The 11,733-nt window shown below is 48.3% G+C and overlaps 1 protein-coding gene across 1 annotated transcript; it reads left to right on the top strand.

Annotated features, from left to right (window-relative positions):
- Positions 1-343: 343 nt before the first annotated feature.
- On the top strand, positions 344-11,079 carry NUP85 (nucleoporin 85kDa; the record flags this gene model as incomplete). The annotated part of the gene is made up of 15 exons (XM_010159531.1): positions 344-387; positions 1,137-1,206; positions 2,140-2,261; positions 2,604-2,738; positions 3,269-3,391; positions 3,725-3,856; positions 4,243-4,349; positions 4,640-4,723; positions 5,312-5,377; positions 5,833-5,984; positions 6,077-6,194; positions 7,936-8,036; positions 9,433-9,584; positions 10,205-10,291; positions 10,890-11,079. Coding segments are annotated over 15 exons (1,595 nt in total), but the record flags the coding sequence as incomplete, so codon positions are not given.
- Between the last annotated feature and the right edge of the window lie 654 nt (positions 11,080-11,733).

Here is an 11,733-nt window from a genome sequence, read left to right as displayed (position 1 = left end):
TTTTCTGGGGACTTGAAATATTTTCATATCTTGTGTTACAGTTTTATGGGAAACTGAGTCCAAATTAACAGTCTGCTTCCGCACCCTCCCCATCCCAAAGTGAGAGATTTTACTCTTCCATCCCTGCCCTGTAGCCATACTCAGATGTGTATTATTTATTTCAGCGTTTATTTCAAAAAGTGGCAAAGCTAACTTTTGTATCAAATTTTGTCATGTGTATACTCATCTAGGTCTGTGCTTGATGAGTGATCAGGTATTGTTTGTTGTATGTATTTATGAGTCCAGAAAGGGCTTGAAAGAAGGTAAATATGTTGTACGCTGACTTTCCTTATTCTTCCTTCAGTCTCAACCCAGGACCCAGCCCTGCAGAGCCAGTACAGTACTCAGGTAATCTGCAGTCCTGTCATGTACTCACGACTCAAGATGAATCACTGGCTAGTAAATTCACCAAGGCCAACACCGTGGCAGTAAGGCAGTTTAGATTTAACTCTGGCTTAGTACATTGGGTGCAGTTCGTAACCAAGAATAGATGGGAATAGATAGTTAGCTGTTATTTCTAAAACAATAAGATGCCCAATGTTTGGATTCACTGCCATTTCTTGAACATATATTCAGGTGTGATGTTTTATTATTACCTTAAAGCCAGCTGTGGGCCAGTACTCATGCCTGAAGCTTCACTTCTCAAATACCCAGGTTCCAACAAACTGCGTCTGAGCCTTGTAGCCAGCTCTGGATGAACTGTCAGACCCTACAAGAGTGTTACGGGAAGAGCAGAATGCTCAGTTTTTGTCCTTTAATTGGCCTTTCCTTACTTTGCTCTCTGTAACGTTAAGTCTCAGGAGTGCAAAAAGGCTGAAAATAACACTTTCTGTCCTGTTGTGTATTTCCCACTGGTGACAGATGATCATTGCATTTCAATGCACAGCTCTGATATTTTCTGAGCTGGATGTTTGTAGGCAAGTTGAGGCCTGATTCTCTTTGTTCATTTGTGTCTCTGAAATGTCAGTATGACATTTCTCTGCAGGAGCTGACCCCAACTGACCAATTGCTATGGACAGCAGACACCTTTGTATGGTTTAAAAAAAACCCTGACTGGAATAACTGCTACATCTGAGTCATGGCCCTGCTTTTTTCAGGTTTCTATTCTCTCTGCAATGGAGCTGATCTGGAACCTGTGTGAGATTCTGTTTGTTGAAGCAGTTGCAGGTGAGCAGTGAAATACCCTGATGTTCAGACTGAAGGGGTTTTTTTTGCTTATTTATTTAAAATGTGTGTAGCCATCCATTGTGTCATATCTTAATATGTTTTAGAGACAGGACAAGTGTCAGTAAAGCTTTTAGTGCCTCTTCTACCTCAGGAAATTGCTGCTTTCATACTGGATTGTGTCAGGCTATTATATTTGCCTTCAACTTCTTCTCCCCGCGTGTAGTACACTGCAACTGTCTTTTTTACAGAAAGGTAGTAAAGAAGAGGGATATCAAAAGTGGTTGCCAATTTATTTGACTTTGAAGCATAAACACATCTTTAAGCATCAAATGTTGATGCCAACTAACATTTACACATTCTCTGCTGCAACTCCTTGAACCACTTTTGAAGTCAGTTTGTTTACACCAGCATTTTAAAGAAGTAAATACCTTTTTAAGGACATCAGCTTATACAGACAAATATGTCACTTGCACAGTCCCAGAGTTCAGAGGAGAGATTCACAAATTATAGATTACTTAATCTCAAGAAAAGTCAATAACTTAATGCCAGATCTCCTCCTCATATTCACTTAATGATAATGACATGTTTCTAAATTAAACAGAAACATTCTGTGTGTCTTTTGATATTGCGAGATTGATGATCTGAATCACTCACCTTTTATTTCTTCAAGTAACTGGTTAGGGTTTTCTGCCAGTCTCTGCTGTGGTTCTGTCTAAAATCGCCACCCTGAAATCTGTCTGCAGCCTGGTGCTCCCACAGCCTCGCTACCTGAGGATCTCTGTTCCTTTTTCATTTGAGTGTGGCAGATAGAAACCCAATTAGCAACCCTCATCGAATGACTGTCAAACTGTTGAAGTTAGAAGCATGTAAAATAACAGTTTGGGAACAGAGAGTTGGGAACTGAAAGAATAATTACTACTTCTCTGCGTAAAGCTGGTCCCCTTCTGCTTCGCCTCCTTGACTGGGTTCGACTTCATGTCTGTGATGTGGACAACATGGTCCGTGAAGTTCTGAGCAGTGAAAATCCAACGAAGCACAAGCTTTTCTGGAATGTGGTGAGTATAGTCACCTCTGAGACTCTTAAAGAGAATTCACGCCTGCGTGTTTGGCCTTCCTCCTCCCCAGTGGACACTAGACTGCATCTGAGAAACCCATCCCTAGGACACTGCTGCTCCCCACCTGTGCAGGTTTTAAGATGAAGCCGGTCTGATGACCATCCTGCCCCTCATTCCCATCCTGATCCTTTCACTTTAAGAGGTCCAGACTTAGCCTACCGTTTAAGCATTCTAACTCCACATAGCTTGTCCAGATCACAATTTCCAGTTCCCCTCTGATACCCTTCCTGGGTATCTGTAGCCTTGCGCAGCGTGGTGCTCACAGGCAGGTGGTTTTTGCAGGTGGATGTCTTCGTACTGCAAGGCCGAATGGATGAAGCACGGCATTTGCTCTCCAAGGAAGCCACTGCCAATCCCACGTCCCTGAACATGTACAAAATCTTGGATGACTTGATGAAAAAGATGCCTGTGCACAGTGTAGGTACAAAGAGGGTTTTTTTCATGCAGTTCCATTGGGAAAAGAGCCACCTCTGTGGCTCCTGTAACATTGCAATTTGCTCACCAGTAAAGCATCTCAGTCTTAATCCTTCAGGGTTTGTGTTCTGGAATGGCCCAACCGTTCAGACAGCAGCCGGCTAGGGGACAAACCGACACAGGTAGAAAGAGATGTTTTGCAGCAGGATACACTATCCAGCTGTCTGAACAGTTTCTGCTGAGAACTGCTCTCATGTACAGAACATGCTCTGAAGACTTTTCCAGCAGCTTTCCTCTGTTGCAGTGATCTCCTTGCAGGGGGGAAATTGCAGCTGCATCACAGTAACCTCCCCTAGGCTCTCCTTTGCCTTCTTTAGATGGATAAAGGAAGACACTTCAGATGCAACTGTAGGACAAGGAAAAATTTGATGGCAGCCCCGAGTTTAGCTTTCCATCGTGAATGACAGAGTTCAGCCCAAGTGCCTGTTGTGGTTTGACCTGGTCTTTATTTTATGTATCTTGGCTTTGTTCAGCTTAGCAACACCCAGATGCTGACCGAGATGGAGCTGAAATGGCAGCACTGGCATGAAGAATGCCAGCGGTACCTACAGGATGGAACTTTTGCTGCCAATCCCCACATGGAATCCATCTGCAAGGTGTGTTTCTGCTTGGAACGTGGAAAACTGAATATGTACTGGATCCATCCTTGTGTATTTCCAGAGCCCTGGGTTGCCATAAGTAACTTTAATAAACAGATCATCCAGCGTATTAAACTGGGAGATTTCTATGCTGTGTCTTTGCAAGCCTGGGCAGGTCGTTTTCCTTGTGTCCAAGGCCATAAGGCTGATTAGGAAGCGGCTCTGAGAAGGATCTTTGCCCTTTGTTACTTCATTTTGATTAAACTCTCGAGTCATGCCTCTGAAGAGTTACACTGCGGCTGCATACATTGCTGAATTGGCAGAGTTACTCCCATGTTTTTCTCCTGGTAGATCCTGCTGGGAGATGAAGATGCCATACTGCAGAAAAAGGAACTCATGACTACTTGGTACCACTTCCTGGTTACCCGACTCCTGTATTCCCATCCGACTGTGAAGCCAACGGAGCTGCAGTTTTACGCGCAGGTCTGAAATAGAATGATTGATATCCCCAGCATCTCGGGCACGCAGGGGTTACTGTACCTGGGCAGGGTCGACACCTTGCAGCAGCTACCTACCTGTGAGACGTTCCTAGAACCTGCAAGTGGACTGGGAGACGGATGCAGTGGACACATAATTATTGAAGACCAAGTCTCTTCCGTGTCTAATGTTACCACTCTTGTTCCTGCACATTGTTTTCCCAGTTTCCTTGTGCTGGAATATTGCATCCTTTCTGTTAACACGTTCAGTCCCTGTGACACATTCTTTCCTACAAAATAACCTAAGCGAGGCTGCTACATCCCAACAACTCTCTGCCTGTAACCATCTCTCTCTCAACTGCATGTATTGTGTCTTCTTGTCATATTCCACAGTCTAGTTTGGACCTGTTCCTGGGTGGAGAAAGCAGCCCTGAGCCTCTGGACACAATTTTAATGGCGGCCTTTGAATTTGAGATGCATCAAGTGATCAAGGAATGCAGGTTGAGTTTTATGGGTTTGATTCTCCGGTTGTACAGCGTGCCTTCAGTGTGCATTCGCTCCAGTAGTGTTTGGGGTGGAGGATGTGGGTACAGCCCCCCCAATCAGCCTTTCCAAGAATGTGGGAAGCAGGCAGCAAGTAAAAGTGTTCCATTAGGCCTGGGACGTTGCAGCCAGGCATTTTGCTGCAGTACAGCTGCTGTATCGGTCAGAAATGCCCGTGGAAAACCTGGCACATTCCTTGTCAGTGGGAGGCTTAGTGTTTTCTTTCCTTTCCTTGCTTCAAATACAGCATTGCCCTGAGCAACTGGTGGTTTGTGGCTCATCTGACTGACCTCCTGGATCACTGCAAACTCCTGCAATCTCACAACCTCTAGTAAGTAGTTGTTTGCACTGATTTTCATTGAAAAGGAGTGTTTTCAGCATTTACAGAAGATGGAGAATAAAGCTGCTGTGTGTGCCTCTGAAGTTACAGGCAACCCAGATGCTCTGAGAAGCAGCAGCATTTGCTGACCCGATGGCTTGGACATGCTGTTTAACACAGCCTCACTGCAGTGTTGCATTTTTGTCTGAAATATAATTTTATCTGAAATATAATCAAGGGCCCAAATATTTGTGATTATTAGGAACGGTGAGAAACTCATCTAAAAAGCCTTCCCATTAAGTTTGAGCCGTTGAATTTTGCTATCTGAATTTCCCTGAAGTTTGAGGTTCGTAAAGCACTTCCTCTTACGTTAGATTTGCCAAGTGATGTAAGTATTTGGCAGGTCTCCCCAGGCAGAAAGCTGACCTGCAGGCTTAGGCCTGAGGTACGAAGCTCGTTAAGACAGCCCATGAGAAAAGGTGCTGCATAAATTAAAAGTACTTGTGAAGGGAAGTCAGCTGTTTTTGCCAATGAAGTGCAAATAATAATGGTAATAATAATAATTAATAATGCCTGTTCCTTTTCTCTCTTTACCCCCAGTTTTGGTTCAAATATGCGTGAATTCCTTCTGCTGGAGTATGCCTCAGGACTCTTCTCCCATCACAGGTACCTACTGGTTTTTTACTCCCAGGACAGACTAACGCTGGGGTAGCCACAAGTAACTACACGTTAGTGAAGTAACAAGGCAGAACTTAGAGCAGCCCGTTAGGGTTTCAGCAGAGGTGTCCTTAAGGGATCACACAACGCTGGTGTGTTGCCTTTCCCAAATCAAAGACCATTGGAACCCACCAGCCCTATCGACCCGGACAAAATTGGTCCTGTCACTGCGGCTTTTTGGGTGCTGAGCCCCTTGCAGCAAAGCGCTTGTGGGGTGCAGGTATTCCAGAGCTGTGTGACAGGCAGCTGGGGTGTGGTAGAAGGCAAAAGCCATTTTAGATCCGAATACTGAGTTAATCAGAGCTGTTATTAATGCAGACTCAAGCTCTCCTTGTGGCTTTACTGTTGTGCTTATTCAAGATTTATATGATTGGAACGCTTGATGATGTTTTTTCCCTCTCCAGCCTGTGGCAGCTGGGGGTGGATTACTTTGACCACTGTCCCGAATACGGCAGGGTGTATCTGGAGCTCCATATTGAACGGATACCCCTGAACACAGAACAGAAGGCCCTCAAAGTGCTGAGGATCTGTGAGCAGAGACAGATGCATGAACAAGGTGATTGTCACTAGAAAACAATGAGATTTAAGAAGCACAAGTGAAACTACTAAAACTAATTCTTGCCCTCTTCTCTTCTGTTTTCTCCCAAGTTCGTAGCATCTGTAAAATCATGGCCATGAAAGCTCTGCGGAACAATCGCTTGGGCTCTGCCCTGTCGTGGAGCATCAGGGCTAAGGATGCGGCTTTTGCCACGCTGATATCGGATCGGTGAGTGTGAGGCAGAAGCTCCCGGTGCTGCTGTATGGGGGTGGCAGGGATGGGAGACGGCAGTCATCCTGCCACAGACCAGAAAGATCCTGCTGCAGGCAGAAGGGGGTTGTCTTTCCCTCAGACCTTTTGGACTAGAGAACGGTGTCCGTGGGTACTTCCCTCTGCGATACCCCGGCTGTTGCTTTTCTGCAGTCTTCTACTTCATGAAATCAGAGATGACACAGATTGGCTTTGTCCAACAGCCCAGTCCTCCAAGACCTCGCTTTGACATTTCTTTTGCAATAGCTCTGCCTCATGCACAGCCCTTTCACCTGCTCCCACGCGGCTCTCTGATGGACCATACAGCAAACCAGGGAGCTGATTCGGGGGAGGATAATCCCCTTCTGTGCCTTCTTCAGCAGAGTATTTTTAACCAGTCCAGTTCCCCATGCAGTCTGCAGACAACTCAGCGGGAGTCACTTAAGCCACCAGTTCTGCAAAAAATCTCAAGCCACAGTTACAACAAATGTAACGGAGTAAAATTTTATCCTGCCCCCTGGTTTTGGACAAACTTGCGGCAACATCTGGCCTTGCAGGGGTGGGAAGGTGGTTGTAAAATTGAAGAGGATGCTAACACTTAGCTTAGGCCTAGACCTATGAAGAAAGGGTGAGAGAGTTGGGCTTGTTCAGCCTGGAGAAGAGAAGGCTCTGGGGAGACCTTATAGCACCTTCCAGTACCTGAAGGGGCTACAAGGAAGCTGGGGGGGACTTTTTACAAGGGCCTGTAGTGACAGGACAAGGGGTAATGGGTTTAAATTGAAAGTGGGGAGGTTTAGATTTGGTATCAGGAAGAAGTTCTTCATGGAGAGGGGGGGGAGGCACTGGGACAGGTTGCCCAGAGAAGCTGTGGATGCCCCATCCCTGGGAGCGTCCAAGGCCAGGCTGGATGAGGCTTGGAGCAACCTGGTCTAGTGGAAGGTGTCCCTGCCCATGGCAGGGGGGGGGACTGGGGGGGCTTTAAGGGCCCTTCCAACACAACCCAGTCTGTGATTCTAGACAAAACGATGTATAAACTCTCTTTATGCTTTTTAATCTCTAGCAATCCATGTGCTGATATTTCAGCTGAATGGAAATGGGCAGGTACCGATCTCTTTGCATAGTTTGAGTATCATTTCGAAGTGACGCTCTGGGTCAGCAGCCAGGCAATGTTCTGTCTGCAGCAGTGAAAAAAAGGGAGTAGGAAGAGATTGCTGTTTGGTTGATTCTTGGTTTTTATTTCACTTGTTCTTTGAGGGAGTGGGGATCATTGTGTTTCAACAGAAGGTGAAACACGGCGCGGGAAGGAGCGTAACGAAGGCGCTGACAAAACAGATGAAAAGCTTTTAGAATTGTTTTTCTTCCTGCTGCTTATCAACTTTTTTACACAGCAGAAAAATAGAGCTTTTGTTGTGATCTGGGAGTGTTATTTATGCATCCACCAGCCTCAGCTTCCTGTGCTCCTTCCTTCACTTGCTCTTTCTAAAGAACAGAGCTACCACAGAACCCAGCAGAATAAAGAGCGTCTGCTAAACGCACGCGACACCGGTTCATTGGCCACTCCTGGGAAACGTTCTGATGTCTTCCGAAACCCTCACGGGAGGCTGATTAAGGTGGAGCCGAGTTGTACAGTGAAGCTTTCTGGGGAGGGATTGGGAAATGCACAGTGAACGTGGACGATGTTCCCCCACTGAGTTGTTTCTGTGGTTTACTTTATCCCCAGATTCCTGAAGGACTATTGTGAAAGGGGATGCTTCTCTGACTTAGACCTCATCGATAATTTGGGGCCGTCCATGCTGCTGAGTGACCGGCTAACATTTCTTGGTAAGAAGAGCCTACCTCTTTCATCCTGGTCTGTTATTTAGAGCACAGTTAACTCCACGGAATTAGTTGGATTTGTCCTTTCCTCCATTTGGCCACATCCTGGTTAATGATGAGGGGAAAGCAAGCGACCGAAGGCAACGCGGGCTGCAGCCAGCTTGCTAGCAGGAGACTGCATTTCCAATTGCACTCGCAGTAGGCGTCTGTTCCACACTGCTTTGAGCGGGGTAGTCTTGGATTCCAACCCTCGTAGGCTTCCTCTTTCTTGGCCTTTTTCCAGACTGCATCACTACCTAGAGACTTGGAAATATTGGCAAACGCATCTGGAAGACCTTAGGGGGCTTCCTTAGAAGAGTAAACCACTGGTTTCAGTTATGCTGACAGTGCGATAACGTTACTAACCTCTTCAAGCTCTCCAGAATCTCCACACCTTTTGTTGGCTCAGCGTGCCAGTTTCAGGCTCAGCCTAACACAGGATCTCTCCTACCCTTTCACTACAGCAGTTGTGCCAAATCGCAGCCGAGGGCCCCAGCTGGTTTCCTTCGCATGCCACAGCTTCCTTCTGGTGGCTGTGCTGACCTGCCCATCTGGCTGCTGCTGCTCCGCACCCTTTGATTAATGGACCAGGACAGGAAATAGAGCTCAAATGCACCTTTCTCTGGAGCTGTGGCAGTTAGCAATCCCCTCTCCTGGGGCCAAAATCCAGTAGGAGTTGGAATAGCTGTTGGCTGACTCCCTTCTGGCTGACACCAGCATCACAGTGAGGGTGATCCTGAATTGGATCTGCTCCCATTTAGTCCAGGCTTGTAAAACTGGAACTGTATTTCCTTCATTTAAAGCTTATCCTAAATTAAGCCGAGAAGCTAATTGTGACTTACCAAATTGGTAATCCTGCCTGTCTTCCCGGAGAGGGTGGGGAGGCACTGGGACAGGTTGCCCAGAGAAGCTGTGGATGCCCCATCCCTGGAAGTGTCCAAGGCCAGGCTGGATGAGGCTTGGAACAACCTGGTCTAGTGGAAGGTGTCCCTGCCCGTGGCAGGGGGTGGGACTGGGTGGGCTTTAAGGTCCCTTCCTTAGAGGGACGACATCTGCAGAACCCAAGAACAGGAGGGGAGGCGCTCACCATGCAAACACTCCACACCAGACTGTCAGTTAGTGAACAGCCTGGCTCCAACAGAAAACCTGACCGAGAACAGGAACAGCTTTTGGGTTACCTTTACAGCCACCTTCTATTTTAACCTATCTTCCTGCCCGAGATTCCCAATCCCCCAGACTCAGCTGCTTTGGAGACTCATCTCAGGTGGGGGCAGTTCTACCACAGGCTTCATGGAGGCCCCCCCTAAAGCCAGGCTGACAGACTGTGACATCCTTAACCCTTCACCAACTCCTCCCCGTGTAGGCAAGTACCGAGAATTCCACCGGCTCTACGGGGAGAAGCGGTTCTCCGAAGCTGCCAAGCTGCTCCTGATGCTGATGACGGCTCACATCGCTCCGTGCTCCTTCTGGATGACCCTGCTGATGGACGCCCTTCCCCTCCTGGAGCAGAAGGAGGTGAGCACGCTGCTCACGCCCCGCAAAGCCCCACACCCCCTTTCTTTCCTTTCTGACAAGGGGTCTCAAGCAGCAGCCCCCTCTGGGCCCCCAGGCTCTTGTGCTTCCTGCCGAAAGACGTGTGTGTGACCGTTCTGGAATTGCCCGGCTCCGGGTGTCCTAGCAGGGGGACCACACGGATAGTCAACTCTCAGCCTGGTTCCCTTATTTTAGGAAACAGCAGTGGAATACACACATGCTGATCTAAATATACACCATGTCCAGTTCCTGCTGGTGCTTGGCTTGAGGATTTTTCTAATGTCTCCTTCTTCTGAGCCCAGGTTTTGCTTTAAGATCCATCAAGAAAATGCCAGTCCAGCAATTACAGATCCTGACTGGAAAAAGCCCAGAGCACCAGCTCTGACCAGCTCTGGGTCATAGCTGACCCATCTTTCCGCAGGAGGTGGCACTAGGGACCTCCGAGAGTCACCTCCAGACAGATTATCCTCTCATCCTGTGATTTAAAGGGTCAGGATGGATCTGTGGGAGTGTGAACATGTTCCCTTCCTCCCAGTTATCTTCTCAGATTTTGCGACGTCCTTAAAACTTGATCATTTCAGTAAATACTTGCATTTCCACAGGTCGTATTTTCAGCAGAGCAGACCTACGAGTTGATGCGGTGCCTGGAAGACCTGACAGTGCGGAAGTCGGATAAGCAGAAACTCCAGGTAGCTCCTGTCCTGAGGATCACTGGATAATGAGCTGTGGGGAGGGTCGGGGAAAGCAAGCTCTAGATTCATGTCCCTACGTGGGGGCAGAAAGGAGGCAGAGCCCGCGTGACAGAGGCTGGTGTGTTTAGAGGCCAGCCAGACGAGCCCGGAACACTTAAATACCGTGAGACACGGAAGTACGTGCAGCAGTACGGAGCGCTCCCGCTCCTCGCTGTTCTCTTGGGGCTGGATGGCGATGCCTTTCCAAGATAAGTAACTGCAAATCACATGGGTGACAAAGAGCTGAGATGCTGCCATCTAACAGCTCGAGGTATGAAATTTTCCGGGCGCAAACAGGGAGCCGTTTGCTACCCCTGCAAACCTCTGCGCTGCCGGAAAAGGAAAAGGCTTGGCCTAAAAAGTAGGAAACGTAGCGTTCGCTCTTCTCAGGAGGTCCCTGTGACAGGGAGATAAGTGATCTTTAAGGTCCCTTCCAAGCCAAACCATTCTATGATTCTTCATGACTGGCATCCTGCTTTCCAGAACTTGGCAAACGAGCCTAGCACCGGCTCGGTGCTGCGTGGGGCAGTCTCACCCAAACTCTGCTCGCTTTCAGGATGACGACGTCGAGTCTACGAAGGTGGAAATGCTGCGACTTGCTCTCGCGCGGAATCTTGCACGGGTCATCGTCAAAGAAGGCACGTTGGAAGGATCCTGAAGACAGCGACAGGTGCTTTCACCCATCCTCCGTGGCTCACTGTACATAAACCTGACTGCTTTTCTAAGAATAAATGTCTTGTTTTGCATATTGCTCGGGGATTGGTTCTTGTCTCCCATCAACACAACCGAAAACGTGTAACTGGTCAGGAGCTGCCTCAAACCGTGACGGTTGCTTGTTCCAGCGCGGTCTGGCCACCCTCCCCGCGTCACGAAACCTCAACGGCAACGGTACCTTGGCTTTTTCAGTTGCTTCACCTCCACCACCCAGAACTGAGCTGAAGCCCGCCTGTGAAACCCCTGGGGTTTACAGAAACAGCAACTTCCCCGTTTTCGCTCCATTTGAATGGCCTGGAGCCAGCGGGCTGAGCTGTAGGGTGCCCGGAAGCAGCACCGCACCGCAGGAGCGGTCACCAGTAAGGGCGCTCAGCCGCAGAGCGAAGCAGGGAAACCAGTTTATTGGACATGCAGCAGAGCAAACGCGTCTGAGACGTGTACACACAGCGATGGCTGTCGGGGGTGAAGCAGCAACCTCACCCTACAGACAAGGAACATTCATAGTTCAGTTTCCAGAGCTTTTAACAACGCATTTCATACAGGTCTCCCAGAGAGATGCCTCATCCCTGGGAGCGTCCAAGGCCAGGCTGGATGAGGCTTGGAGCAACCTGGTCTAGTGGAAGGTGTCCCTGCCCATGGCAGGGGGTGGGACTGGGTGGGCTTTAAGGTCCCTTCCCACCCAAACC

This window comes from Eurypyga helias, unplaced genomic scaffold (assembly GCF_000690775.1).
Source record: "Eurypyga helias isolate BGI_N326 unplaced genomic scaffold, ASM69077v1 scaffold47489, whole genome shotgun sequence".
NCBI classification, from domain to species: domain Eukaryota; kingdom Metazoa; phylum Chordata; class Aves; order Eurypygiformes; family Eurypygidae; genus Eurypyga; species Eurypyga helias.
This window is presented reverse-complemented; position numbering and strand designations above follow the sequence as displayed.